The sequence below is a fragment of the Cervus elaphus genome, chromosome 32 (assembly GCF_910594005.1).
Source record: "Cervus elaphus chromosome 32, mCerEla1.1, whole genome shotgun sequence".
In the NCBI taxonomy this organism is placed as follows: domain Eukaryota; kingdom Metazoa; phylum Chordata; class Mammalia; order Artiodactyla; family Cervidae; genus Cervus; species Cervus elaphus.
The window spans coordinates 44,139,355-44,162,110 of NC_057846.1; the positions used below are offsets into that span (position 1 = coordinate 44,139,355).

Below are 22,756 nucleotides of genomic sequence, written 5' to 3' on the forward strand. Positions count from 1 at the left end.
TGATAACCATGTGATATTTATCTTTGTCTGGTTTGTTTCACTTACTGTGATAATCTCAGGGTCCATCCATGTGGCTGCAAGGCATTATTTCATTATTTTTTATGGCTGAGTAACATTCCATTGTACACATACCAGCTCTTCTGCGACCCTTTGTCTGTTAATGGACATTTAGGTTGCTTCCCTGTTTTGGCTGTTGTGAATAGCACTTCAGTGAACGTAGTGGTGCAGGTATCTTTCTGAATTAGAGTTTTATTAGAGTAATATGTGATTCCCCTGGTAACTTGATTTTTAGTTGTTTAAGGACCCTCGATACTCTCTTCTCTAGTGGCCATAAACTTTTTTTTTTTTTTTTATTAGTTGGAGGCTAATTACTTCACAACATAAACTTTTAAAACCTCTTTGTGTTTTTTTTTTGGCTTTTTTTTTATGCCATATCATTTTCCTCCCATGACGCTATATTTTTTTTTCTTGCTAAATTTATCCTGTGGTGTTTTAGAATTTTTGCTGCTAGTGTGAATGGAATTTTTTTTTTTTCCTTTCAGCTGGATCTATGACAGGGACAAAAGCTGTTGATTTGTATCTACTTGTTTTGCTTCCAGACAGCTTACTATGTTTCCCCCAGTTTTTAGTCTGTTGAGTCTTCTGGGCTTATTTGAGTCAGATCATTTCCAGATAAAGATCATTTTATCTTTCCAATACTTCCTTGTTTCTTTCATCTGTGGTACATACAGGTTGTTAGGGCTTCTGCTAAAACCTCTCTTAGGGTAAAAACCGCATCCTGATGGGCGTCTGAGCCTTGGCCGTGCTGGGTCATGGGGTCACATTTGCTCTTCATAGCCGAGGCTGTGGTAGCGAGTGAGCCGGGTGATGCGGGCTGCTTCCTTGTCAGCTAGAGTCTGAGCCCTTTAAAGCTGGGAACCACGTCCTCCCTTATTTCACGGCCCTCAGAGCCCAGCAGAGGACAGGGCACACGGCAGATGCACGCTGGACCGGCAGATGTATTGAAGGCGCCCCCCACTCTCCCCTTCTAGGCCCCCCACCCTACTTCTTCCCCGGAGGCAGCTCTGCCCTGCGTCCTCTGCATCTGATGACCAAGTGCTGTCTGCCCAGAGGGCCCGTCTCCCTTGCCCACGCTGCAGAAGTTACTTTTCGAGCCTCTAGGCCAGAGAAGGTCCCCGTCTCAAAGTTAGTCATCACCACCTAGAGGGCTTGGTAAAGAGCAGACAGCGGGGTAACCCCCCCGCTTTCCGACTCAGTCCACCTGGGGCAGGACCCGAGGGTCTGGTGTTTCTGTGAACCAAGTCTGATGCTGCAGGAATGGGCAGTGCCATTTGAGAATTGCTGCTCGAGACTGGAGGTGGTGACCTCGTGGATGGAAGGCTCGGAGTTCTTTGCGTGAACCAGGCAGATCCTGGTGCTGGCCCCAGTTCTGCTCACATAGCCAGGTCCCCCTCCCTTCACCTGCGGGGCGTCTGTGGGCCTGTCCTCCCCCCCCACCGCGAGCCCCTGCACGGACTTGGGGTGTGCGTCCGGGACACGCGATAACCATCTTTCACTGGGGAGGCAAATGCCGAGTGAAAGGCATTGTCCGGGCTTAACGGGAACCCGCCCCCCTTTGCACCCTCTCTCAGCCTCTGCGCTTCGATACCTTCACGAGAACAGAATCATCCATCGGGATCTGAAGCCAGAGAACATCGTCCTGCAGCAAGGGGAACAGAGAGTGAGTGACCCCGCGGGCCAGCCTCGGGGAGGGGTGGGCGAGCGCGGGCCGAGCAGCTGGGGGCAGGCAGCGGGCGCGAGGAGTGCGCTCTGTGGGTCTGCTTACGTTTGGGTTTCCTTGCTCACGTATTTGCTTTGATTCTCTGGGAGCGCTCTTTGAATCAAAACAAAATCGGGTGAAAAGTTCAGGCTCACAGATTGATGCCAATTTGAATGGACCACATTGTTAACTGTCCCAAGTTGCAGGAATCTGATAAGAAAAATAATGTTTGTCTTCCAACTGCCACCCCCCCCACCCCCGCCCCAGCCTTTGGGCCTCACACTTCTTGGAAACGGACTATTTTTGTTTCCCATTTGTTTGGGAGCCTCAGCTTTTGAAGCTCACAGGGAATCCAGCTGTAGGTGGGTTCTGGACGTGGCCGAAAGGATGTATTTGGAGCTGGCCTGGTCCAGCCTGCCGTTTTCCCAGAGCTCTCGGGGGCCCCCCCGCTCAGGTGTGGGGTCACCTCCCCGCAGGGCTGGGCCGTGTTTGTTCAGCTGGGTGGGGAGCAGGGCTCAGAAGAGTGGAATGCAGCTGCTCAGCCGTGGGCCGCCTGATCTCTCCCCCGTGGCTTCCATCAGCATCCCGGCGTAACCCACGCCCGTCCTAGCCCTCACCTCTGCCCCTGTTCACACTCATTCCCGGCAGTCCATCGGAGGTTTGAGAATTTAAGGTGTTTACTGAGAAGGAACCCTGCCTGGTCCTTCGCGTCACGTCAAGTCCGGGGTTCGCAATCCTGACGGCTGGTGTGTGGTCTCCTAATTCTGACCTTCCTCTAGCAAGTGATTGCCGGGCAAGGGAGGACACGCGCCTGGCATTTTTACAGTTTTCTTTTGCCTGAACCTACCGCATCTAGGCATTCTGCGTATTCGGCGGTCCTGAGGAGCTTAGGGTCTTGGAACTGGGAATTCAGAGATGCACCCTCTGCTCCAGCGAGGCGTTGAGGATTCTTGAAGGACAGTGGACTCTCATAACCCTCAGATGTCTCCCCCTCCCTGTGTTTTCTTTCAGTTAATACACAAAATTATTGATCTGGGATACGCCAAGGAGCTGGACCAGGGCAGCCTCTGCACTTCCTTCGTGGGGACCCTGCAGTACCTGGTAAGAGGCGGAGTTCCCGGCTCCGCGCGTCAGCCTCTCGGGAGGCCGTGGCCGCGGGGCCCTGCTTCCTCCCTGGCCTGCATCTGAGCTTGCCAGCTCTCTGGATGATTCCTGGATGCACAGGAAACACGCTGGTGTGTGAGGTCAGACTCCTCATCCTCCCAGAGGCCCTGTGGAGAGACACGGTCATCCTCTTGTGTCTAAAGGGCTCGGTTCCTGGGCCGGCGCATATCCCGTAACCCTCCCGTGATGCCGTGTTTTGACCCAGAGAGTTTAAACCAGGTTCCCGCTGCCCTAGAGGGGCCTCCGTTCCCACGCAGAATCTCAGGGGCCACGAGGAAAGGGCTGGCTTCCAGCTCCCACCCTTTCTTTTTCTTATTTGGTTGGAATATTGTGGTTCTATTTGAGTCCCCCATTCATCCAAGAAATACTGATCAGCTGTAGTTTTTCTTTTTACGTTTTATTTTTTGGGGGGAGGGGAACCACATTGCATGTGCATATATTTAAGGTTTTTTAAAAAAAAATTATTTAATTGGAGGATAATTGCTTTACGACACTGTTACGGTTTTTGCCGCACATCAGTATGAATCAGCCACAGGCATACACGTGTGCCCCTGCATCCTGAGTCCCCCGCCCACCTGCCTGCCCCCCCACCCCATCCAGGATGCTGGCTCTGGGTGCCCTGCTTCATACATCAAACTTGTACTTAGATATATTTCTTTCTTATGCTAAGAAAGCCACTTTAAATGGAGCCCAGTGCTTCCCAAACTTATTTTTCCTGGAAGCTCTTCCTCACTTCCTGCAGATGCGCTGCAAGTGTCCTTCTATGACCTGGTGTTGGACCTGGAGGGTGAGAGGGTCCAGGGGCTGGGGGACGAAGACGGAGTTCCAGGCAGGGGGGCAGGAGGCATCCGGAAGGCATGGCCGGAACCAGAGAAGGAGGAGGAAGACCTCTCAAGTTGAGGCTGGAGAGAGGGGCAGGGGACAGATCATTCAGAGCCTCGCTGGCTGCGTTAGAGATTCCAGACTTTATCCTGAAACCTCTGGAGAGACGGTGAAGGCCCTTAAGCATGAGAGGAATCTGGTTTACCTTCGAAGAGACCATACTTGGCACAATGCAGAGGGTGACTTGCAGGCAGTGGGCAAGTGGTATGGAGGCCGTTGGGGTGGGCTAGCCTGAGCTGGTGGGTAGCCGTGAGGATGTAGAGGACAGCTCAAGAAGTGCCTGAAAGAGGGGCATCCCTGGGGGTCCAGTGGTTAGGACTCCACACTTTCATCACCAGGGGCCAGAGTTTGATCCCTGGTCGGGGAACTAAGATCCCACAAGCCACGCAGTGTGGCAAAAAAGAAACATAAGCAAACAAACAAATAACAACAACAAAAAAACAAGGCCTGGATCAGGCTCAGCAGGACTTAGTGGTAGATTGCATGCAAATGATGATCAGGAAATGTGGCCTGAATAACAGAGTCTGCAGTTTATAAAAGAAAAACGAAAGTTGAAAGCCACTGGGCTTCATGAGCTTAAATAGCCTACCCAGGTCTTACAGAAAAACGAGAAAAAGCAGTCATTGAGGTCCTTGTGATTGCATCCACACTTCCCACTAACCCCCACTGGGCAGTGGACGCTGTTCTTTTATCCCCTGCTCTGGGGGGTAGAGGTTTCAGGCTGAGGACCCGGGGCTGTGACTTAGCATCTGTGCCCACAGAGCCGGATCCTGGGGGTCCCGCCCTGTGTCCTCTGGACCCCTTGTCGGCTCAGCAGCAGTGAATGCAGGGCCCGAGCTCTGACCACTCGGGGGGCCAAAACGTCTGTCCAGAGGCAGACACAGAGGCCGAGCTGACCTTCCCACACCTCTCCTCCGGGCTTGTGGGACGTCTGCCCTCAGGCACCCTGAGCCGGCCCCACCCCGCCTGTGCTGGGAAGCTTCCTGTCACCCCAGCCTGACTGCTCGAGCAGCTGGCCTTTCCTGCCCAACTGTAGCATTCTGTCCCATCGTGGACCGTGGACCGCTTTAGGGGACTGGCCGGCATTCGTTGCATACGCTGCGCCCGGGTTTGTGTGGCCTGGATCACTTCCCCTTGTGGCCCTGCCCAGCGCCTGGGAGAAACGTGCACAACACACCTCAGCCCCCACCGCACCCCCGCAGGCCCTTGTCTCAGCCCCAGGATGGAATGAGATCCAGGGAGAGTCTAGGTACCACCTGCCCGACTGGTGGTCGCCTCCTCCCTCAGAGCAGGTCCGGGGAGCGTGGGGCAGATGAGAATGCTGGGCGCCCCCCACTGTGGTGGCCCCTCAGCGGGCTCAGCTCAGGTGTGCGCCACCCCCCTCCCTGCAGGCCCCCGAGCTGCTGGAGCAGCAGAAGTACACGGTGACCGTGGACTACTGGAGCTTCGGCACCTTGGCCTTCGAGTGCATCACCGGCTTCCGGCCTTTCCTGCCCAACTGGCAGCCGGTGCAGTGGTGAGTGAGGCCCAGGCCCGCCGCCCGGGAGGGTGTCCCCCATCTTTGTCAGACATCGCCTCGCCTTCCCGGTCTCATGGGGTGCCCCGCACTGGGCCTGAGACGCCTGTGATCTGTCACCCTGAGGAAGTCCTATCGGGACCCGGTGTGTGCACAGTCTGAGCTCCTAAAGCCTGGAGAGATGGAGTGTTAAGTGTTGGCCTGGATCCTGCACCTCAACAGCCTTAAATCCAGTCTGTGTAAATGACTGCTCTGTGCGGGGCAGGAGGCCAGTGTGTTTGCAGAGTGTGTGTGGGGGGTGGTGCGCGCCTATGCCAGCAACACGCTCTGTTGGTAAACAAGCAAAGGGCCTGTTCATGTGACAGATAATGAGATGTGTGTATACGAAAGTTTATCGTTGACAAATGTTACTGCACCTCAGTACAAACTTTTTTCTTTTTTACATATGGTAATATACACATTTTTTTTTTTAATGGTAATATACATGTTTCAATGCTATTCTCTCATATCGTCCCACCCTCGCCTTCTCCGAGTCCAATAGTCTGTTCTTGAAATCTGTGTTTCTTTTGCTGCTTTGCATATAGGATCATTACCGTCATTCTAAATTCCATATATATGCATTAATATACTGTATTGGTAAAAGAATGAAACTAGAACACTTTCTAACACCATACACAAAAATAAACTCAAAATGGATTAAAGATCTAAACGTAAGACCAGAAACTATGAAATTTGATTTTAAAAGCATCAGACAGTGGCTTAAAATGTGAGCCGAGTACACTGCCAAAAAGATATTTTCTAATAAGGAATATGATTAAGGTTTTTAAAATTACTATGTATTTTTAAACTTTTCTTCTAATTGTAATATTAATATGTGTTTCATTATATACTTTTATGTATCATAAAATCATTACTGAAATGCATCGTTTAAAAGTTAATGTTCCCTTCAACCAATGAGGGTTCATTCACAATGATTCCTCGAGGGACCACACGCTAACTGAAACGATAGTACCATTGTCCAGAATTTTTTATCTCTAGCTTTAGTGTTTGGAGCAGTGCTGAGTTCATGGGGTTCATCCTTCAGAAAGCCAGAAGAGTGAGAAGTCACCCCACACCACCTGCTTGGTCCATGCCCCCCCCACCCCAGCACAGATGCCTGGCGCTGTTGGCTTTGGGTCCGTCTCCAGGGATGTTCTGTACATCCACAAGCGAGCGGGCATCTGTCTGTCCTCTAGCTCATTTGTGGATTTCGCCCCTTCTCACCTCATTGATGACACCGCAGCCATGTTGCCCTGGGAGTGCTCCTCCAGGGTTTTTACACTGAGAACTTCCTCCCGCCACCACTAACATCTCTCCATCTCCAGACTCTTCTTCTGTGTGCCTGTGTTTGTTCAAAAAACAAAGTAGGTTACCATATGTACTCTCATAGAACCTGCCTTTCACACGTAACTGAAACAACTCGTTGTAGGGAAATCCTGGTCCATCCACAGTTATTTCCCTGGGATAAGTTCCTAGAAGTGGGATCAACATACCAAAGATCGTGCACATGTTCAAGGTTTTTGGTTTTTACTAACAACGTGCTGCACAGTTTGTATAAATAACATTTCCACCAGGAACATGCAGAGGTCCCCCCACCCCCACTCTGGGGCAGCACTGGCTGATGTCACGTTTCTCAGTATCTTTCTGGAAGTACCAAAAACACGGACTTTCTCAAAGGACACAGGCACTTACATCATGAGAATGTTTGTCTGTAAGACCAAGACGTAGCCTTTGAAACCCGTTAAAGAAGACTAGCTTTCCGTGACGCAGACCAGTTTGGTCACCGTTCACACACCAGACACTGGAAAAGACCCAGGCTCAGTCTCCACGCCCGAGGGGCCCGGTGACGTGGCGGAGGGCGCCCTCCCGTGGGGACTGACGGTGCTGACGTAGCTCCTTGTGTTACAGTCACACCGCCTCATGCGACCGTCAGGACAGCAACTGTAAACTGTCTGCACGTGCGTTGTGTTTTTAACTCCCCGAGGGTTGACTGCAGTTCTCCCGTTCAATGTAGAGCATTTCCATCATTTATAGCAAGGTGAATCAGAATCCATCAGACCTAGAGGAAATACTGTTTGAAACCATCCCTGATGGCCTGGCCATCTGCAGAGCCAGCCTCCCTCACTTTGCCGGGAGGCCAGGTGACCACTTCCAAGCACACATCTCTGAAACCCGAGAGTTTGTGAGACGTACCTGTCTGGTCTGCCTGCAGTGCCTTAGGCAATTTGAACAATTTCGCTCTCATCTCAAACGGCAGGTAGATAGTAATTTCAGAACAAATGCAATTTGAGCTTTATTATCCCATCATAAAGGTGCTTTGAAGGACCAGTCTTGAAAGTACATTTTAGGACCAGCCTCAGCAGTAAGCATTTCACTTACTGTGTCCTTTTATTTAGCTGTGTAATTCCCCATGGACAAACTTGCGTTTCTATCAGAGCACCATCCCACCATGGGTAGTGACCGCCTGGCTTCCAGCAGGCGGTTCGAGCCCCACCCTGGCCCTTCCAGGCTCCGTGTGCTCCTCGTGGCTCAGTCTACCCCCGCTGCCAATGAGACTTCAGGCTGAAGCATCTTCTGTCTGAATCTCCAGCGTCTTTCTGGAAAGGAAGGATGCGGACATTCAGAGTAGAAAGAGCACCTGCCCTTGGATCCAAGTCCCTGGTTCTGTCTTTCTCTAGTTGTGTGACGTTGGGCTGGTCATTTCCTCACCTGGTGAGCGTGGGGGATGGAGGACTGAAAACCGCCTGCCCCACGGAGGTCTCCGGGCGGAGAAGGGTGCGTTCACTGTCAGCGCTTGATTCTCTGTGACGTGTTGTTCAGACTCCTGTCATCACGCTTGTCGCCGAGAACATGTGAAGCCAGTTTAAAATCTTTTTTCCTTAAACACTGTTTCAGATACATCAAAAGGGTCTCCCTAAGTTGGAAAACGTTAGCGCTTCACTCGCCTTCAGAAGTCAGGCATAGCCATTGCATTTAGAGGGAAGTACGTGGTGTGTGCAGATTTCACGTGAAGGAACCGTGGTGCGGACGTCCTGTCTTCATTCTTTGTGTTAGATGGAAAGTGAAAGAATGAGCAGGATGGGCCAGGGTGAGGTCAGGAGGCAGCAGTACAAGCCTGCAGGTTCCTGACTGTCAGGGCAGTACTGATGCCCTTCACCTCCCAAAGACGCGTCCCAGCGGGTTGCTGGGCTTCACAAGTGGTTCAGTAGCACCCCGGGGGATCCTGTCCGATTGTCAAGTGGAAGGTCACCATGTAAGGGGCTGTTGGGCGCCTGCTGACATCAGGGTCACTACACACAGCGTGACGGTCGGGTGTCCACGTCCACAGGCACTCCAAAGTCCGGCAGAAGAGCGAGATGGACATCGTGGTGAGTGAGGACCTGAACGGGGCCGTGAAGTTCTCCAGCTCGCTGCCGCACCCCAACAACCTCAACAGGTATGGCCCCGGCCCCCCTCCTCCTCCTCCTCCTGTCCTGCCTTTCTAAAGCCGGAGGTCAGGCCGACGTCCCCGGCAGCTGTGACCCCCGGTCCTGCCATCGTCCGTCTGGGTCTTAGCGCGCCGTCCCCACCCTGCCCATCTGGAGTCACCTCCTCGGCTCCCAGCATCGCTTGCCGCCCTCCTCACCCGTGGTGGCTCTGCCTTGCCTGCGTCTGGACTCGCAGGGGGTTTATCTCCTGGTCAGACATAAGCCTCTGAAGGGTAGGGAATTGCCCCTTATCGCTCTTTGCCCATCCTCCTGAAGCCCAGCACTGTGTTTTTGTGAACAAATAAACCTTTGCATTTTGAACAGCATAGCGGTCTGGTCTCAGAGCCAGAATATGAGCCGTCAGGTCATCTTACCAGAACCGGGAGATGGTTCGGAAGACAGCAGCCAGCAGCCCCGTGGCCGAGGCGCGGCTCAGAGTTTCTATGAGTCTTTGGAGGACGGGGAGGGGGTCCCCTGTGGAGGAGCTGGGCTGGAACTTCCCGGAAGGATCTGGACCGATAGGCAGGGCGGGTGGGTGAAGAGGAAGGCTCTTCAAGGGGGAAAGACTTGGGGGCAGCCAGGGAGATGCAGCGGGTAGCGATGTTGGCCTCTGGAGGGCTTCTGTCGGGGGGCAGGGAGGAGTGCTGGGGGTGCCCAGCAGTGCGGGATGGACCCCTCAGATGCTTTCCAGGGAGCGACTGACAACGTGGATCGAATCCGCGATGCGGGAGGGGGCTGCTTAGCACCTGGAAAGCTGCCTGGAGGGTCTCGCACGGCCCTCTGCCCAGAGGCCCCCGACGGGAGTGTGTTTGCACAGATCTGGTGGGGGCGAGGGGGTCGAGCCCCCAAGCGATTCATCTTGTTAGGGGAAGGCTTACCCTTCCTCAGGGTGATTCAGCCTCAGGGATCACTTTAGCCCCATTGTGTGATGGTCATGTGGAGCGTGAGAAGCATATGTGCTTTTCGCTCCCCACGTGCGCCGAGAAGCTGGTGCTGGGCCTCACGCACATGCACGCACACACGTGGGATGGGAAGCTGGTGTTGGGCCTCGCACGCACGCACATGCACGCACACACGTGGGATGGGAAGCTGGTGTTGGGCCTCGCACGCACGCACATGCATGCACACACGTGGGATGGGAAGCTGGTGCTGGGCCTCACGCACATGCACGCACATGGGACGGGAAGCTGGTGCTGGGCCTTACACATGCACGCGCGCACACATGCACGCACACACATGGGATGGGAAGCTAGTGTTGGGCCTCGCACTCACGCACATGCACGCACACACGTGGGATGGGAAGCTGGTGCTGGACTTCACACACGTGTGTACATGTGGGATGGAAAGCTGGTGCTGGGCCTCACGCACATGCACGCACACACATGGAACGGGAAGCTGGTGCTGGGCCTCACGCACGCACATGCACGCACACACGTGGGGCGGGAAGCTGGTGCTGGGCCTCACGCACGCACATGCACGCACACACGTGGGGCGGGAAGCTGGTGCTGGGCCTTGTACATGCGCGTGGGTGCACACACATGGGATGGGAAGCTGGTGCTGGGCCTTGCACGCGCGCATGCATGCACACACATGGGACAGGAAGCTGGCGCTGGGCCTTGTACACGCGTGTGGGTGCACACACATGGGACGGGAAGCTGGTGCTGGGCCTTGTACATGCGCGTGGGCGTGCACACATGGGATGGGAAGCTGGTGCTGGGCCTTGCACGCGCGCATGCATGCACACACATGGGACAGGAAGCTGGCGCTGGGCCTTGTACACGCGTGTGGGTGCACACACATGGGACGGGAAGCTGGTGCTGGGCCTTGTACATGCGCGTGGGCGTGCACACATGGGATGGGAAGCTGGTGCTGGGCCTTGCACGCGCGCATGCATGCACACACATGGGACAGGAAGCTGGCGCTGGGCCTTGTACACGCGTGTGGGTGCACACACATGGGATGGGAAGCTGGTGCTGGGCCTTGCACGCGCGCGTACACATGTGACAGGAAGCTGGTGCTGGGCCTCACGCGCGTGTACACATGGGACAGGAAGCTGGCGCTGGGCCTTGCACACGCGCGTGGGCACACACACACACCCCCGCCCTCTCTCAGCGTCCTGGCCCAGCGGCTGGAGAAGTGGCTTCAGCTGATGCTGATGTGGCACCCGCGCCAGAGGGGCACCGACCCCGTCTACGGGCCCAACGGCTGCTTCAAGGCCCTGGACGACATCTTGAACTTGAAGGTGAGCCCGCGCCCGGTCCGCCCCAGGCCGTGGGCCCCCTGACCCCTGTGAGGGTGGGATGGGACTCTTGCTGACTGACGGGTCATGAGGCGCTCACCGGGGATGCACAGGAGGGGAGAGACCCTGGCCTGCAGACCCCAGGCGGGGCTCCCGAGAGGCCGGGCCAGCAGGCAGGCATCCCCGCCGAGCAGTGTCTCCCGTGGCCCTCCCGTGACCCCCCCCGTGACCCCCGGGTTGTTGCAGCTGCTTCACGTCCTGAACATGGTCACAGGCACCATGCACACGTACCCTGTGACCGAGGACGAGAGCCTGCAGAGTCTGAAGGCGCGCATCCGCCAGGACACTGGCATCCTCGAGGAGGACCAGGAGCTGCTGCAGGAGGCGGGGCTGGCCCTGATCCCCGACAAGCCCGCCGCGCAGTGCCTCTCAGACGGCAAGGTGAGCCCGGCCTCCTGCGGGCACCAGGCAGCCCGCCAGCCACACCACCGGGCAGGCGCCTGCCTGTTCCGAGGTGGGAACACGAGATCCCGCGGGCTTGGTGGGAGACACAGGTCGCCCCACGCTTTACCTGTTCCTTCCAGACCACTGGGCATGCCTTTTGCCCTTGCTGCCAAAGCGATGCTTCATTCTTCCACGTCACCCGGAACTGTTTCTGACCCCCCCGACGTGTGCAGTACCGTGCTGACCGCTGCACAAAATGAGCTGCAAAGTTAACACAGGGGAAGAGGACCTGGACAGTAAAGGAGGTGGCAGGCATCTGAGTTACACAATAAAGACAGGGGATAGAGCAGAATGTACTACGCTGTAGATGAGGTGTGCATTCAAGTAATAAGCATAAAGGGCACAGCCAAGGACAGCAGAGGCCAGAGGTGCTGGGAGAGGCCTGTTGGGCGCCTGGCACATCCTGGCCCAGGATGCTCTGTAGTCTCCCCCATTTCTTGGGGGAGACGGTGGGGTGGGGGCCGCGAGACCTCATTTTGCCTCTGGTCCCTTTGCAGCTGAACGAGGGCCGCACGCTGGACATGGACCTCGTTTTCCTCTTTGACAACAGCAGGGTCGTCTATGAAAGCCAGGTCTCCCCACAGCCCCAGCCTGAAAGCGTCAGCTGCATCCGTAAGCACAGCCTGTTGTTTTAAAAATGGATCCCTTACAGCTCTCAGAACAGAGCTAGGAGGAGAGCCTTGGCCACCGGAGGGGTCCCCCAAGCAGGCGAGTCCACCCGGTCCTCAGACAGCCACCTTCAGTCGCACATGCAAGGAGCAGCCCCGCCAGAGGCAGGACAGGATGTCTTCAGCTAATTTCAGCCTCATCTAAACAGAGGACAGAGAAGATGGCCCATGGGCCGTTGACCTTGAATCGCAAAACCATTTTATTTTTGAAGTTGTCTTTGTATGTTAGTAATTAATACACACACGTGATACCAAAAGGCACAGTAGAATCATACAGTGAAGAGTAAGCCCCTGCGTGTCCCCAGTTTCCCAGGGAAGACTGCTGCCAGGCTCCTGGGTCTTCCTTCCAGGGTATTCTGTGCTTCTCTAAATTTGGATGTGTGTGTACAGCGGGGTGCAAAAGTGAGCAACACCCAACACCCAAGCAGGCCCAACACCCAAGGCGGTTGTGTAACAGCTGAGCCAGCGGGCTCCGGGGGCGGGCTGCCTGCGTCCACCGCAGGCACTGCGCCCTGACCGTCGCCTGTGTTTCCGTTCAGTGCAAGAGCCCAAGAGGAACCTCCCGTTCTTCCAGCTGCGGAAGGTGTGGGGCCAGGTCTGGCACAGCATCCAGGCACTGAAGGAAGACTGCAGCCGCCTGCAGCAGGGCCAGCGCGCAGCCATGTAGGTGCCCAGAGCACCTGGTGGCCCGGCCACGGGGCGGGGCCCGGGGTCGGCCGTCGTCGGGAGGGGCAGGAGGGAGGCACTGCCCTGGACGGGCGGGAAGCCGTCGGTGGGCGGGGTGGTGTGGTCCGAGCGGAGCAGGGGTGTGGACGGGGCGGGGGGCTGGCCCGGCTCCACTGTGGGTCGGCCACCCTGCTGGGCCGGGCCGACTCCTTCCCTGGGTTGTGGCTGGTCTGGGTTCCTTTGCGTGGCACTTCACCTAATTCCAGTCTCGGAGCAGAGCCTCACCCATCACCACGGGCCAGTAAATTGTCATGAGGGTTAAAAGTGGCTGCTCTGGTTATGATTATACTAATTATAGCAGGGGCCTGCCAAGGTGTTGGAGGCCGCTTTTATTTCTGTCCGGGAAGTGGTACCTGGATCCCAAAGACGCCCGTGGTGTGTCTCTTGGGGGCCCCTGCAGGATGAATCTGCTGCGGAACAACAGCTGTCTGTCCAAGATGAAGAACTCGATGGCTTCCATGTCCCAGCAGCTCAAGGCCAAGCTGGACTTCTTTAAGACCAGCATCCAGATTGACCTGGAGAAGTACAGGGAGCAGACAGAGTTTGGGATCAGTGAGTGCGTCCTTTGCAATCAGTCTGGAGAGACCATTAAACTCTTCTTTCTCAAGTGTTTTTTTGTTCTCTTAGAGTGGAGTTCCTTTTTACTTACTTGGTTTTGGGGTGTTTTCATTTTGTGTTTTTTTCTTCCCTCCATGTTTTTCCTCCAGCGTCAGACAAGCTGCTGCTAGCCTGGAGGGAAATGGAGCAGGCCGTGGAGCTCTGCGGACGGGTAGGAGGCTCCTTGGGGTCCCCAGCCCGGCCGAGGGCACCCCCTTCCCTGCTATCTTTTTCCTTTCTCACTGAGCGCTCAGTCCAGCTTCTGTGTTGAAAATCACATTTTCCTCGCCAAGGCTCTCTGCCCTCAGCTAGCACTTACTGGCAGGAGGCGGGGTTGCCTTGCAGAGGTCCCCAGTGTGGCCAGTCCGGGAGCCACACAGAGTCAGGCTTAGGACTTGACGTGTCCCGGGGAGTGCAGACCTCTTCCCGCGAGAAGGGCCCTTGGCTAAAGGAGTAGCACTCGGTCATGTCAGAAGTTGCCCTGACCTCCTCCTCGGGACACTGAACCCGTAGGAAGGAACGGGTCTGAAGGGGCAAGTCTGAGGGCTATGAATCAAATGCTGCTGAACGGTGCTGATCATGAGGCTAGGGAGGCGGAGTGCCCCGGTGGACCTCACTCGGAAGCCTGGGCTCCAAGGCCTTTTCCTGGACGTTTCCACCATCTGCCTGGTGAACTCAGGCAGGGAGCCTCCCCTCCATGTCGTAGTGTCTGTTTCTGTAAATCGGTGCCGATGTGTCTCGTTCGAGGTGGGTGACCCCTTGTTCAGGCACAGGGACACGAGCCACCACTCCACACCCACCCCTGTCCCCCCGATCTCTGTCCTCGTGGGTGTAACCCCTGAGATCAAGGATGAGTTAGGAGAGGGGAGCGTGCCCCGGCTGGTCTCCACCCCGGGGCCAGGCCAGGTCCTCTCCGGCCCCATCACATCTCGCCCTAGTCTGCGGTGGGGGAGACTGCAGCGTGGGGCCAGGGTGACCTGCCTCAGGGCCACAGAGCTGGCGGGTGGCAGGCCCAGGTCCCAGCTGCGGACTCCCAAGTCCGTGTCCCTTCTAGCTGGGCAGCTAAAGGTCCATGGTGAGGCCCGAGGGCTCCCCTGAGAGCCCAGCGTCCAAGGAGTCCCTGGCCGATTCGGCTGGCCTCAGAGCGGCTCTGTCTCCAGGAGAACGAGGTGAAGCACTTGGTGGAGCGGATGATGGCCCTACAGACGGACATCGTGGACTTGCAGCGCAGCCCCATGGGCCGGAAGCAGGGTGGCACGCTGGACGACCTGTGAGTGTGTGCATGCGTCTGTGCGGGGTGGGCGGGCTGTTTAAGCGTGGGTCCGCTGGAGCGCGCCCTCCCGTGCAGCCCGGCCCCGGGGAAGCCCTCTTGGCACGTCTGGAAGATGACCCCAGGCAGACCTCTGTCTGTCTGAGCCTCACCTGATACAGAAAAGCCGTCTGACCTCACAGTTGTGGGGAGCAGTTCAGATAAGGCCCCGAGCCATGGTTCGTGAGCTCCAAAGCATCAGGTCAGACGCCTGGCTACCCAGCATACCCCAACCCGGGCACGGCCCAAGAAGCAGGAAGTAGGAAGGGAAGGAGCCGGGCAAGTCTTAGAAGGTAGGACCTTGACTCTTCATTTGAGTCCTGATCAGGACTTGGTCTCGGCTCCAGGGACACCCCCCCAACCCCGCCGCTGGGCAGAATAACCCCTGCTGGCATCCTGGGAGCAGATGGGGGCACCAGGAGAGCCTCCTTGGGGCTCAGCCAGGCGTCTGATGCATCTGCCAGGACTCTTAGGACCGGAAGCTCTGATTATTTGTAGCCTGTATTTTGTCAAGTTATTCAGCATTTTATTTTACTCTGGTTTTCAAACAAAAGTCAACTCCTGAAAATGTCAGCCCATCTCACTGTATTAGGGCCCCAGGGAGGGCATGTCTGCTCCTGGCTTTAGTTTCAGGGGCCACTTTCTCTGAACTCAGGACCCGCACCTCTGAATTGCAGGGGCCAGGTGGGTGGGGAATCCTGAGGGACAGAGGAGGCTTCTGTCCTGAGGACTCTCAGGACGTCTCAGCAGTGAGCTTTCAGTTGGAGTTTCGACAGTGAGCCGGGCCTCCCTGTGTCGTGGGCTTCGCCCGTGATGTCCCCAGGAAGCATCCTTTCCTCCAGCCGGGACATGCTGCCCGCCTGGCTTCTAGAAGTCGGTGATGCTGCCGGAAGTGGCTCTGGTGCTCCAGGTGAGCTCATTAGCCTTGGGTGCTGACGGATCCGCTGCCTCTTGTGTTTCAGAGAAGAGCAGGCGCGGGAGCTTTACCGCAGGCTGAGAGAGAAACCGAGAGGTGAGTGGGCCGCCTCCCGGGTCCCCCGCTGCCCAGCACCGGGCCGGCCCCCCCCACAGACCATGCGGCTCTGTCCCGCTTTGCAGACCAGCGGACTGACGGTGACAGCCAGGAAATGGTGCGGCTGCTCCTGCAGGCCATCCAAGGCTTTGAGAAGAAAGTGCGAGTGATTTATACGCAGCTCAGGTATCAGGCTGCCGTCCCCTCCCCTGGGCCCCAAAGGAGCTCCCGCCCGAAGCAGCTGAGCAGAGTCCTCCCCCCGGGGCCCGCGTCCTGCTCCCCAGTGACCCAGGCGCGCTGGAGCTCATTGCGCTTGGTCTTCACAGTAAGACTGTGGTCTGCAAGCAGAAGGCCCTGGAGCTGCTGCCCAAGGTGGAGGAGGTGGTCAGCCTGATGAGCGAGGATGAGAAGACGGTGGTGCGGCTGCAGGAGAAGCGGCAGAAGGAGCTCTGGAACCTCCTGAAGATCGCATGTGTGAGTGAGCCCCGGCAGGCCTGTCCTGGAGGCGGCAGGGTCAGCGTCCACGTGTCAGCTGGGCCTCGGGAGGCTCGAGGGCAGAATCCCTTCTCGCTGCTTCTCAGAGGCTACCGGCTCCAGCACTCCTTGGCTCGTGGCAGCATCACTCCAGTCTCTGCCTCTGACTCCGTGTGGCCTCCTTCTCTACGTCTCTCTCTCTCTCTTTCTAAAATTTGTTTCTTTTTGGTGGCACTGGGTCTTTGTTGCTGCCCGCGCACTTTCTCTAGTTGTGGTGAGCGGCAGCTATTCTCGAGTTGGCAGCGCGCAGGCTTCTCACTGTGGCGGCTTCTCTGGTTGCAGAGCACGGGCTCTAGGGTGCGCGGGCTTAGCCGCTCCACTGCACGTGGAATCTTCCTGGACCAGGGATCAAACCCGTGTCCCCTGCATAGGCAGGCGGACTCTCCTCCACTGTACCACCAAGGAAGTCCTCTTCTGCGTCTCTTGTAAAAACATTTATTCCAGGGTCTAGGTCCCACCCAGATAGTCCAGAGCGATCTCATCAAAGGATCCTTAGCTACATCTGCAAAGATCCTTTTTCCAAACGAGGTCACACCCCGGGTTCCTGGAGACCTGCATTCAGCCCCCGCGGGGCGTGCCTGCGGGGCCCTGAGCCAGGCCTGTGCTGCTTAGCGCTCAGCCCGCCCTGTGTGCGCCCACCATCCCGAGGTGGCTGTGATCCCCCCGTGTGCTGCTCAGAGAGAAACCGCAGCGCAGAGGAGAGCCCAGGACAGAGACGGGAGAAGAGCCGAGAAAAGCTTGGAATCGAGCTGGCTGGACAGAGCCCGGCGCGCAGGCGGCAGGGAGGCTGTGGCTGTGGACGCTGACAGCAGAGCCGCTCGGCCACGGGCCGGGGGAGGCCCGCTGCCTCAGGAGCACCGGCTGCTGCGGGCCAGGAGTCAGAACACCTCGGCCCCGTCTGTTCCCCAGGTGGCGCACGTCCCAGGAAGTCACCTAGGATCTCCGTGTGTTTGTCTTCTCCTTGGGAAGAGTAAACGCACCTTCCTTCTCATTTCCTTGTAAGGGTTTGTTAAGCAATCCAGTTAATGAAGTAGAAGCCTCAGGGCCTGCCTTGGTGGTTCAGTGGTAGAGAATCCACCTTCCAATGCAGGGGTCGAGGGTTCGTTCACTGGTCGGGAAACCAGGATCCCACATGCCACAGGGCAACTAAGCCCTCACGCCACAACCAGAGAAGCCTGTGACTGCAATCAAGAGCCTGCAGAGCCAAAAAAACAAAATTAAATGGCCAATGGTTGATTAAAAAAAAAAAAGAAATAGAACCCTCAAATTTCTCTGTATTTAGAATCCAAAAAACTTAAATGGCCAATGGTTGATTAAAAAAAAAAGAAGTAAAACCCTCACATCTCTCTGTATTTAGAACCCTTAATCAAAAAAGTTACACCTGCAGATGCAGAAGCAGTTTCTAAGCCGAAATGCAAACCATCAGACAGCGATGTTGCCTGATTTGTGCAGGAAGAGCAAGTGTCTCATGGCCAGGCAGCTCATGAGAAAACCTCCTGCCGTGAAAGCAAAGTTTCAGTCATCCCTAAGCCTCCAGACCGCTGACTGTCTTTCTGGTTTTGCCCTCTAGAGCAAGGTCCGGGGTCCCGTCAGTGGAAGCCCAGACAGCATGAACGCCTCCCGCCTGAGTCACCCTGGCCAGCTGATGTCGCAGCACTGCGCGGCTTCCGACAGCTTGCCCGAGGCTGCCAAGAAGAGGTCAGTCCTCATCCGTGGCGCCCAGTGCCGAAGTCCGGGGCACGCTGGGAGGTCATGGGCGCAGAAGCACGGGTCTCTTGTCAGCGACCTGCGTCACCCATCCGTAGCTCTGTGCGCGCCCGTTGGCGTCTGTACCCTGTGTCAGGCGCGGTGGGGGTGGACGTGGTGTGTTGCTCGCAGAACTGCTTGAGACCTGCTCAGACACATATCCTTATCTGAGGCCGGGTTGCTCTCACTGGCTGGGAACCTTCTGTCCAGCGCTGACCAGTCCCGTGCTGTCCCCTTGTCCGTCCATCACTAACACTGTCTGCTCATAGAAGCAGGTCCCCAGGTGTCCGCTGGTCAGCGCACCCCAGTCACGCATTGCTGGTCCCTCCTGTGGTCCCTCCCCCCGCCCCCACGCCGTTCACCCCTCCCCGCCCTGCCAGCTGCGCACTCCCCTGCTGCAGAGCTGGGCGTGCAGCCTCAGAGCCCTTCCTGTGAGGTTTTCCCTCCGTGCCTACTGCCCATTGCTACCCCAGGCCCCCTCTGGTCAAATCCGTCTTCATGGGAGACCGTTTTGATCGAGTTATTCTTCCGGATATTCAGGGACCAGCCATGGCGGCCCGCTGCCTCGGGGCCAAGGCTGGGCCTTTTCCAGCCTCCAAGCGTCCTCTCCAGGCTCACCCCCGCTCCCAAGCAGCTCCTGGCTCTGCCTGGGGGTCTTGGAGCCTGGTCCAGACCAGCAGCATGAGTGGGTTCTGGGCTCTCACTGGACGTGCAGGTTCGGGATCGGCAGCCCCGGGTAACCAGGCCGGGCTGACCCCCCTGCATCCTGGAGTCCCGGGTCCTCGGCTCTGCTGACGCCCTGCCTCCCACCCACTCCGCGGCGCAGACAGACACGCACAGATCGCCGTCTCCTGAGACCCCCGTGTGGTTTCTTGTTTCTGGTTCAGTCTCATAACCATTTCTTCAGAGCCGTCCCTTGCTGGGCCCCAGGCACTGGAGATGGTTAAGATCGATTCCTAAGGGAAATCTACAGGCTAGAAAGTAGACTCGATTGCTGAGGGAGGGGAGTGACTGACAACAGGTACAGGGTTTCCTCTTGGGTGATGCAAACGGTCGAGAACTAGACCTCTGCGGTGGTTGCACGACGCTGTAAGTGCACTAGAAGTGTGTAGTTGTGCACCTCAATCGGGTGAATTTTATGGTTTGTGAGTCTATCTCAGTAAAGCTGTTTTCAAAAAGTCCTGTTCCCGTACTTTGGGGAGTTTGTAGCCTGCACTGTTTTGGATTTTTTTTTTTTTTCCTATTTCTCTTTTTGGCCTCTTGGCTTGCAGAATGTATTTCCCTGAGCAGGGACTGAACCTGGGCCCTCGGCAGTGAAAGTGGCAGAGTCCTAACCACTGGGCCACCAGAGGATTCCCATGTCGGATTCTTAATTCTTTCCCCAACTTCCGGTTAGCTCCCTGAGGGTGGTAGCCAGGTCCGGGGCCTCTGGGGCGGGCACAGAGCCTGGTGCCTGGTCAGTGGCCGGTGGCTGAGTCTGGGCTCTGCTCCTCCCACCATCGCCCCCTTTGCGGTGAGAGGAGGAACTGCGGGGCCCTTCCTGCTGGGTTTGCCCGTTCCTCCAGGAGATCCTCAAAGCGCTGGGAAAGGCGTCCTGGGGACGCAGGCTGCCGTCTGTCTGCCCACATCCTGGAGCCGAGGTTAGAACAGGACAGGTGGCTTGCTTTGCTCTCGCTTTTCTCAGCCACGGCCTGTTCTCGGGACGTGTGCGTTTCTTCCCGTAGAGAAGGTGGGACGTGTGCGTTTCTCATCATAGGAGAGGCGAGAGGGCAGCAGATGAGTCAGTTTCTAGAACACTGCTCCCAGTCTCAGAGAGCCGAGGACGCCGGGGGAAGTCTCGTGGTCTGTAGGTCTTGGTCAGTTTCAAAAACTGTGACACAGGTGATCTGGGAGAGATTTTCAGATTGTGGCAGTTTAGAGAGAACCTAAGAGATCTCTTCGGCTGCGAACTTTTTCATCAGGCCAGACCTGTGCTTTCTCATGTCATGAACGGCGATGCTCACGGCTGGCTTCGAGCTTCTGTGACAGCCCTCAAGAAGACAGAGGAAATCGCCGAGGCCGTGTCATATATTTTAAGACACTCAGTATCAGAGTAATCGTTTAATTTTTGAAATCTTTCCAGAAGCCCTTTAGCATATCTGTACACAGTAATCTGTTACTTTTGAGAAGTTCACACTGACCGTGTTCTAATAATCCAATCGTTCTCTGCAGTGAAGACCTGGTGGCCGAAGCGCACACCCTTTGCGCCCAGCTGGAGAACGCCCTGCAGGACACCATGAAGGAGCAGGACCAGAGTCTGCGGGTAACGGCCCATGGGGACCCCGGCTGCGCCACACCTTTCCTTTTCCGCAGCCAACGAGGAGAAGCTGAGAGAGAGGCGACGCCTTGCCGCCTTGATCTCGGTGTACACTTGGGATTTTCTGGTACATCTTTTTTATTCATCCTGATAGCAGGGCTGACGGCTGTTGAACAAGCGCAGGTACCTCTCGTGCTCTGTCTCCTCTCATCCTCACCACGCTTGGTCCTTACGAGGCAGGTGGCATCCCCGTGGGAAGGCCTCTCTCCCACTCTTCCTTCCGTGTGGTTGCTGGGCATGCACGTAAGAGGTGCAGTGCTGGGCTCCAGGGACAAAGCCATCACCACCCCATCTCTCAGGGACTCGGAGCTTAGGGACTCAGCAAGACTAGCTCTAGGGAAGCTGATCTAAAGAAAAATGAGTCCAGGTGCAGAGACATCGAGGCAAAGCTGAACTTGCTGAGAGGATGCTTGATCATCCGCTTGGGTCTTTTAATGGCCATTTCCTGCCAATACAGTCTCGGTTTGGGGAGACTGGAACTTCTTGGTTTGGGGAAGGATTGGAGGGATCACTACCAGTGGTGATCACCTCTTTGTTTCTTCAAGTGTCCTTCTCCGGATTGGGGCTTTCTGTGTCTCCTTCTTGCTGCTCTTCCTCCTCTGGGCCCTATATGTTTTGATCCTTGTACTGCCTGTTTGCTTCTGCTGGAGGAAAAGGAAGTCTGGCCGGGCGGTTCCACCTGGTGAGGCTGGAGGTGGAGAGCTGAGATGAGCCCTGGGCACCTGGGTGTGCAGTGAGCATAGGTCAGTGCTGTGAGCTGTAGGAATAACACTTAAATTGCCTGGCCAGAGTCTCAGGGGCTCCGCGCCCGTCTGAAGATAGGCTCCTGCGTGGTCTTGAAGACACAGCTCTGGCTCTGGGGTCCCTTGCAGAAACTCAACTGTCTCAATGAAAGGCTCTTGCCTTCCTTCTAAATCGTGCTGGTTGCCTCCCGAAGAAGAAAACCAGGTGCCAGGGTAGCTGCAGAGTTGTTAACGTGCCCGTTGACTTTCAGTCTCTAGACTGGAGCTGGTTGCATTCGGAGGAGGAGGAACAGCAGAGCCTGGAGCGGGCCTCGTGACGGTGGGCGGCCCTGGCCGTGATGGGCCGCCTGGCCCCAGGCCCCAGCGTCATCGCATCCGGCGTCCTTGGCACCCAGATGGAGATCGCGCTCCTCCAGCAGCCGTGACGGTCGCCGTGGACCGAAGGCGTGGCCCTCCGTGGGCACGGCCAGCAGCTTGTCCACTCGCCGGATTTCCTCTGCTGCAGAGGCCCAGCGGACGTGGATGCAGGGGGGCAGCATGTAGGAGATACTGCCGGGGCCACCACTGCCCCCGCATGGGGAGAGGAGTGCTCCAGACACAGTGGCCACACCCAACTGGCTCCCAGGACGAAGTCTGAGTGGCGCTCAGTGCCGGCTGCCTCCTCCTGACCCCTCCTGCTCTCCAGAGGAGGCCTGTCTTCATGGCTCACGGTTCATCTGGATCTGGCTTCTCTTGCGCAGACCTCGAAACCACAGATCCCGCCCTGCCCCATCCTCCTTCCTCCTGTGATCTCACTGCTGCTAACGTTTGTCCTTCCACCTGCGACCTGCAGCCAGGCTGCGGTCCTTCCAGCCAGCATGACTGTCTGGAGCCAGGAGGGAACACCATCTCCCTTCCTGCAGGTCCCAAAGAGTCCCTGGGAGCGAGCTGCCTTGGAGAAGAAGGAAAGAAGGAATGGGTGTCTGTCACCCACGAGCCTGCTGACCCCCTGTGCCCACAGCCCTGCCCCGTGTGTGGCCGTGGGGGGACGGGGGAGGTCCCGTCCCTCGTATCCTCTCACGGTGTTATTTAGTGAATTATTTAAAAAACAGATTCTTTATTTTGGAACATGACTCAGATCTTACTATTTTTGTAATACCTCTGGTTAGGACTTAAACTCAAAACCCAACTGCGATGGAACATTTGAAGAAATTGAGCGGTGCCAGAGCCCGCACTGTCTCTCTGTCGTCTCACGAAAGCTTCTCCTCCGTGTAACAGAAGGGCTGCATGGTGAGCTCGGGTGATCCCGAGCAGGCAGGTGTGGTTGGAGAAGAAAGCCAGACGAGAAGAGTTTCACAGAGTGCCTTCTGTGGAGGCGGTACCGTGGGTTCCATGTAAAGGACATTGGGGAACAGCGGTTCATGCTTTAAGTGCCTCTTAGAGATTCACGTTGTGCACTGGTTTACTGAAGGATCTGAAAGTCCCGTGATAATAAACTGGCTTCCTTCTGCCTAAA

The 22,756-nt window shown here is 56.4% G+C and overlaps 2 protein-coding genes and 1 long non-coding RNA gene across 5 annotated transcripts in view; 2 read left to right on the forward strand and 1 right to left on the reverse strand.

Annotated features, from left to right (window-relative positions):
* Positions 1-22,756, forward strand: part of IKBKB (inhibitor of nuclear factor kappa B kinase subunit beta) — a 50,389-nt gene extending 27,633 nt beyond the window's left edge. Inside the window, exons 6-22 of one of the 2 annotated variants that reach the window (XM_043893237.1) lie at positions 1,632-1,720; positions 2,771-2,860; positions 5,197-5,321; positions 8,689-8,796; positions 10,940-11,069; positions 11,313-11,507; positions 12,068-12,182; positions 12,778-12,901; positions 13,365-13,516; positions 13,672-13,733; positions 14,722-14,831; positions 15,833-15,882; positions 15,969-16,068; positions 16,209-16,356; positions 17,987-18,114; positions 20,374-20,464; positions 21,513-22,756. In XM_043893237.1, coding sequence (XP_043749172.1) covers positions 1,632-1,720; positions 2,771-2,860; positions 5,197-5,321; positions 8,689-8,796; positions 10,940-11,069; positions 11,313-11,507; positions 12,068-12,182; positions 12,778-12,901; positions 13,365-13,516; positions 13,672-13,733; positions 14,722-14,831; positions 15,833-15,882; positions 15,969-16,068; positions 16,209-16,356; positions 17,987-18,114; positions 20,374-20,464; positions 21,513-21,578 — 1,883 coding nt within the window. In that variant the 3' untranslated portion in view covers positions 21,579-22,756. Of the gene's footprint in view, positions 1-1,631; positions 1,721-2,770; positions 2,861-5,196; positions 5,322-8,688; positions 8,797-10,939; positions 11,070-11,312; positions 11,508-12,067; positions 12,183-12,777; positions 12,902-13,364; positions 13,517-13,671; positions 13,734-14,721; positions 14,832-15,832; positions 15,883-15,968; positions 16,069-16,208; positions 17,779-17,986; positions 18,115-20,373; positions 20,465-21,512 lie in introns of those variants that run through there. The other variant, XM_043893236.1, reaches the window with a different exon arrangement.
* LOC122687692 lies at positions 3,706-7,187 on the reverse strand. Its single transcript, XR_006339225.1, has 3 exons — positions 7,053-7,187; positions 6,585-6,702; positions 3,706-3,825 (listed from the first exon to the last, which is right to left on the reverse strand). It is a non-coding gene; the product is annotated as an uncharacterized LOC122687692 (long non-coding RNA).
* On the forward strand, positions 8,843-10,933 carry LOC122687690. 2 transcript variants are annotated; one of them, XM_043893243.1, is made up of 2 exons: positions 8,843-10,016; positions 10,079-10,933. In XM_043893243.1, exons 1-2 carry the CDS (start codon positions 9,756-9,758, stop codon positions 10,829-10,831), a joined length of 1,014 nt encoding a protein of 337 aa, XP_043749178.1. In that variant the 5' UTR covers positions 8,843-9,755; the 3' UTR covers positions 10,832-10,933. The 2 variants fall into 2 exon arrangements, with proteins under 2 accessions (XP_043749178.1, XP_043749177.1); XM_043893242.1 differs by having other exon boundaries at positions 8,843-10,008; positions 10,071-10,933.

What these genes read in the sequence shown, in the direction of transcription:
- LOC122687690 (XM_043893243.1), top strand. Translation starts at nt 9,756, where the DNA reads ATGGTCATGTGGAGCGTGAGAAGCATATGTGCTTTTCGCTCCCCACGT. An exon ending in CGCACATGGGACGGGAAGCT is followed by an intron (nt 10,017 to 10,078) that starts GGTGCTGGGCCT and finishes GGATGGGAAGCT; the next exon opens with AGTGTTGGGCCTCGCACTCA.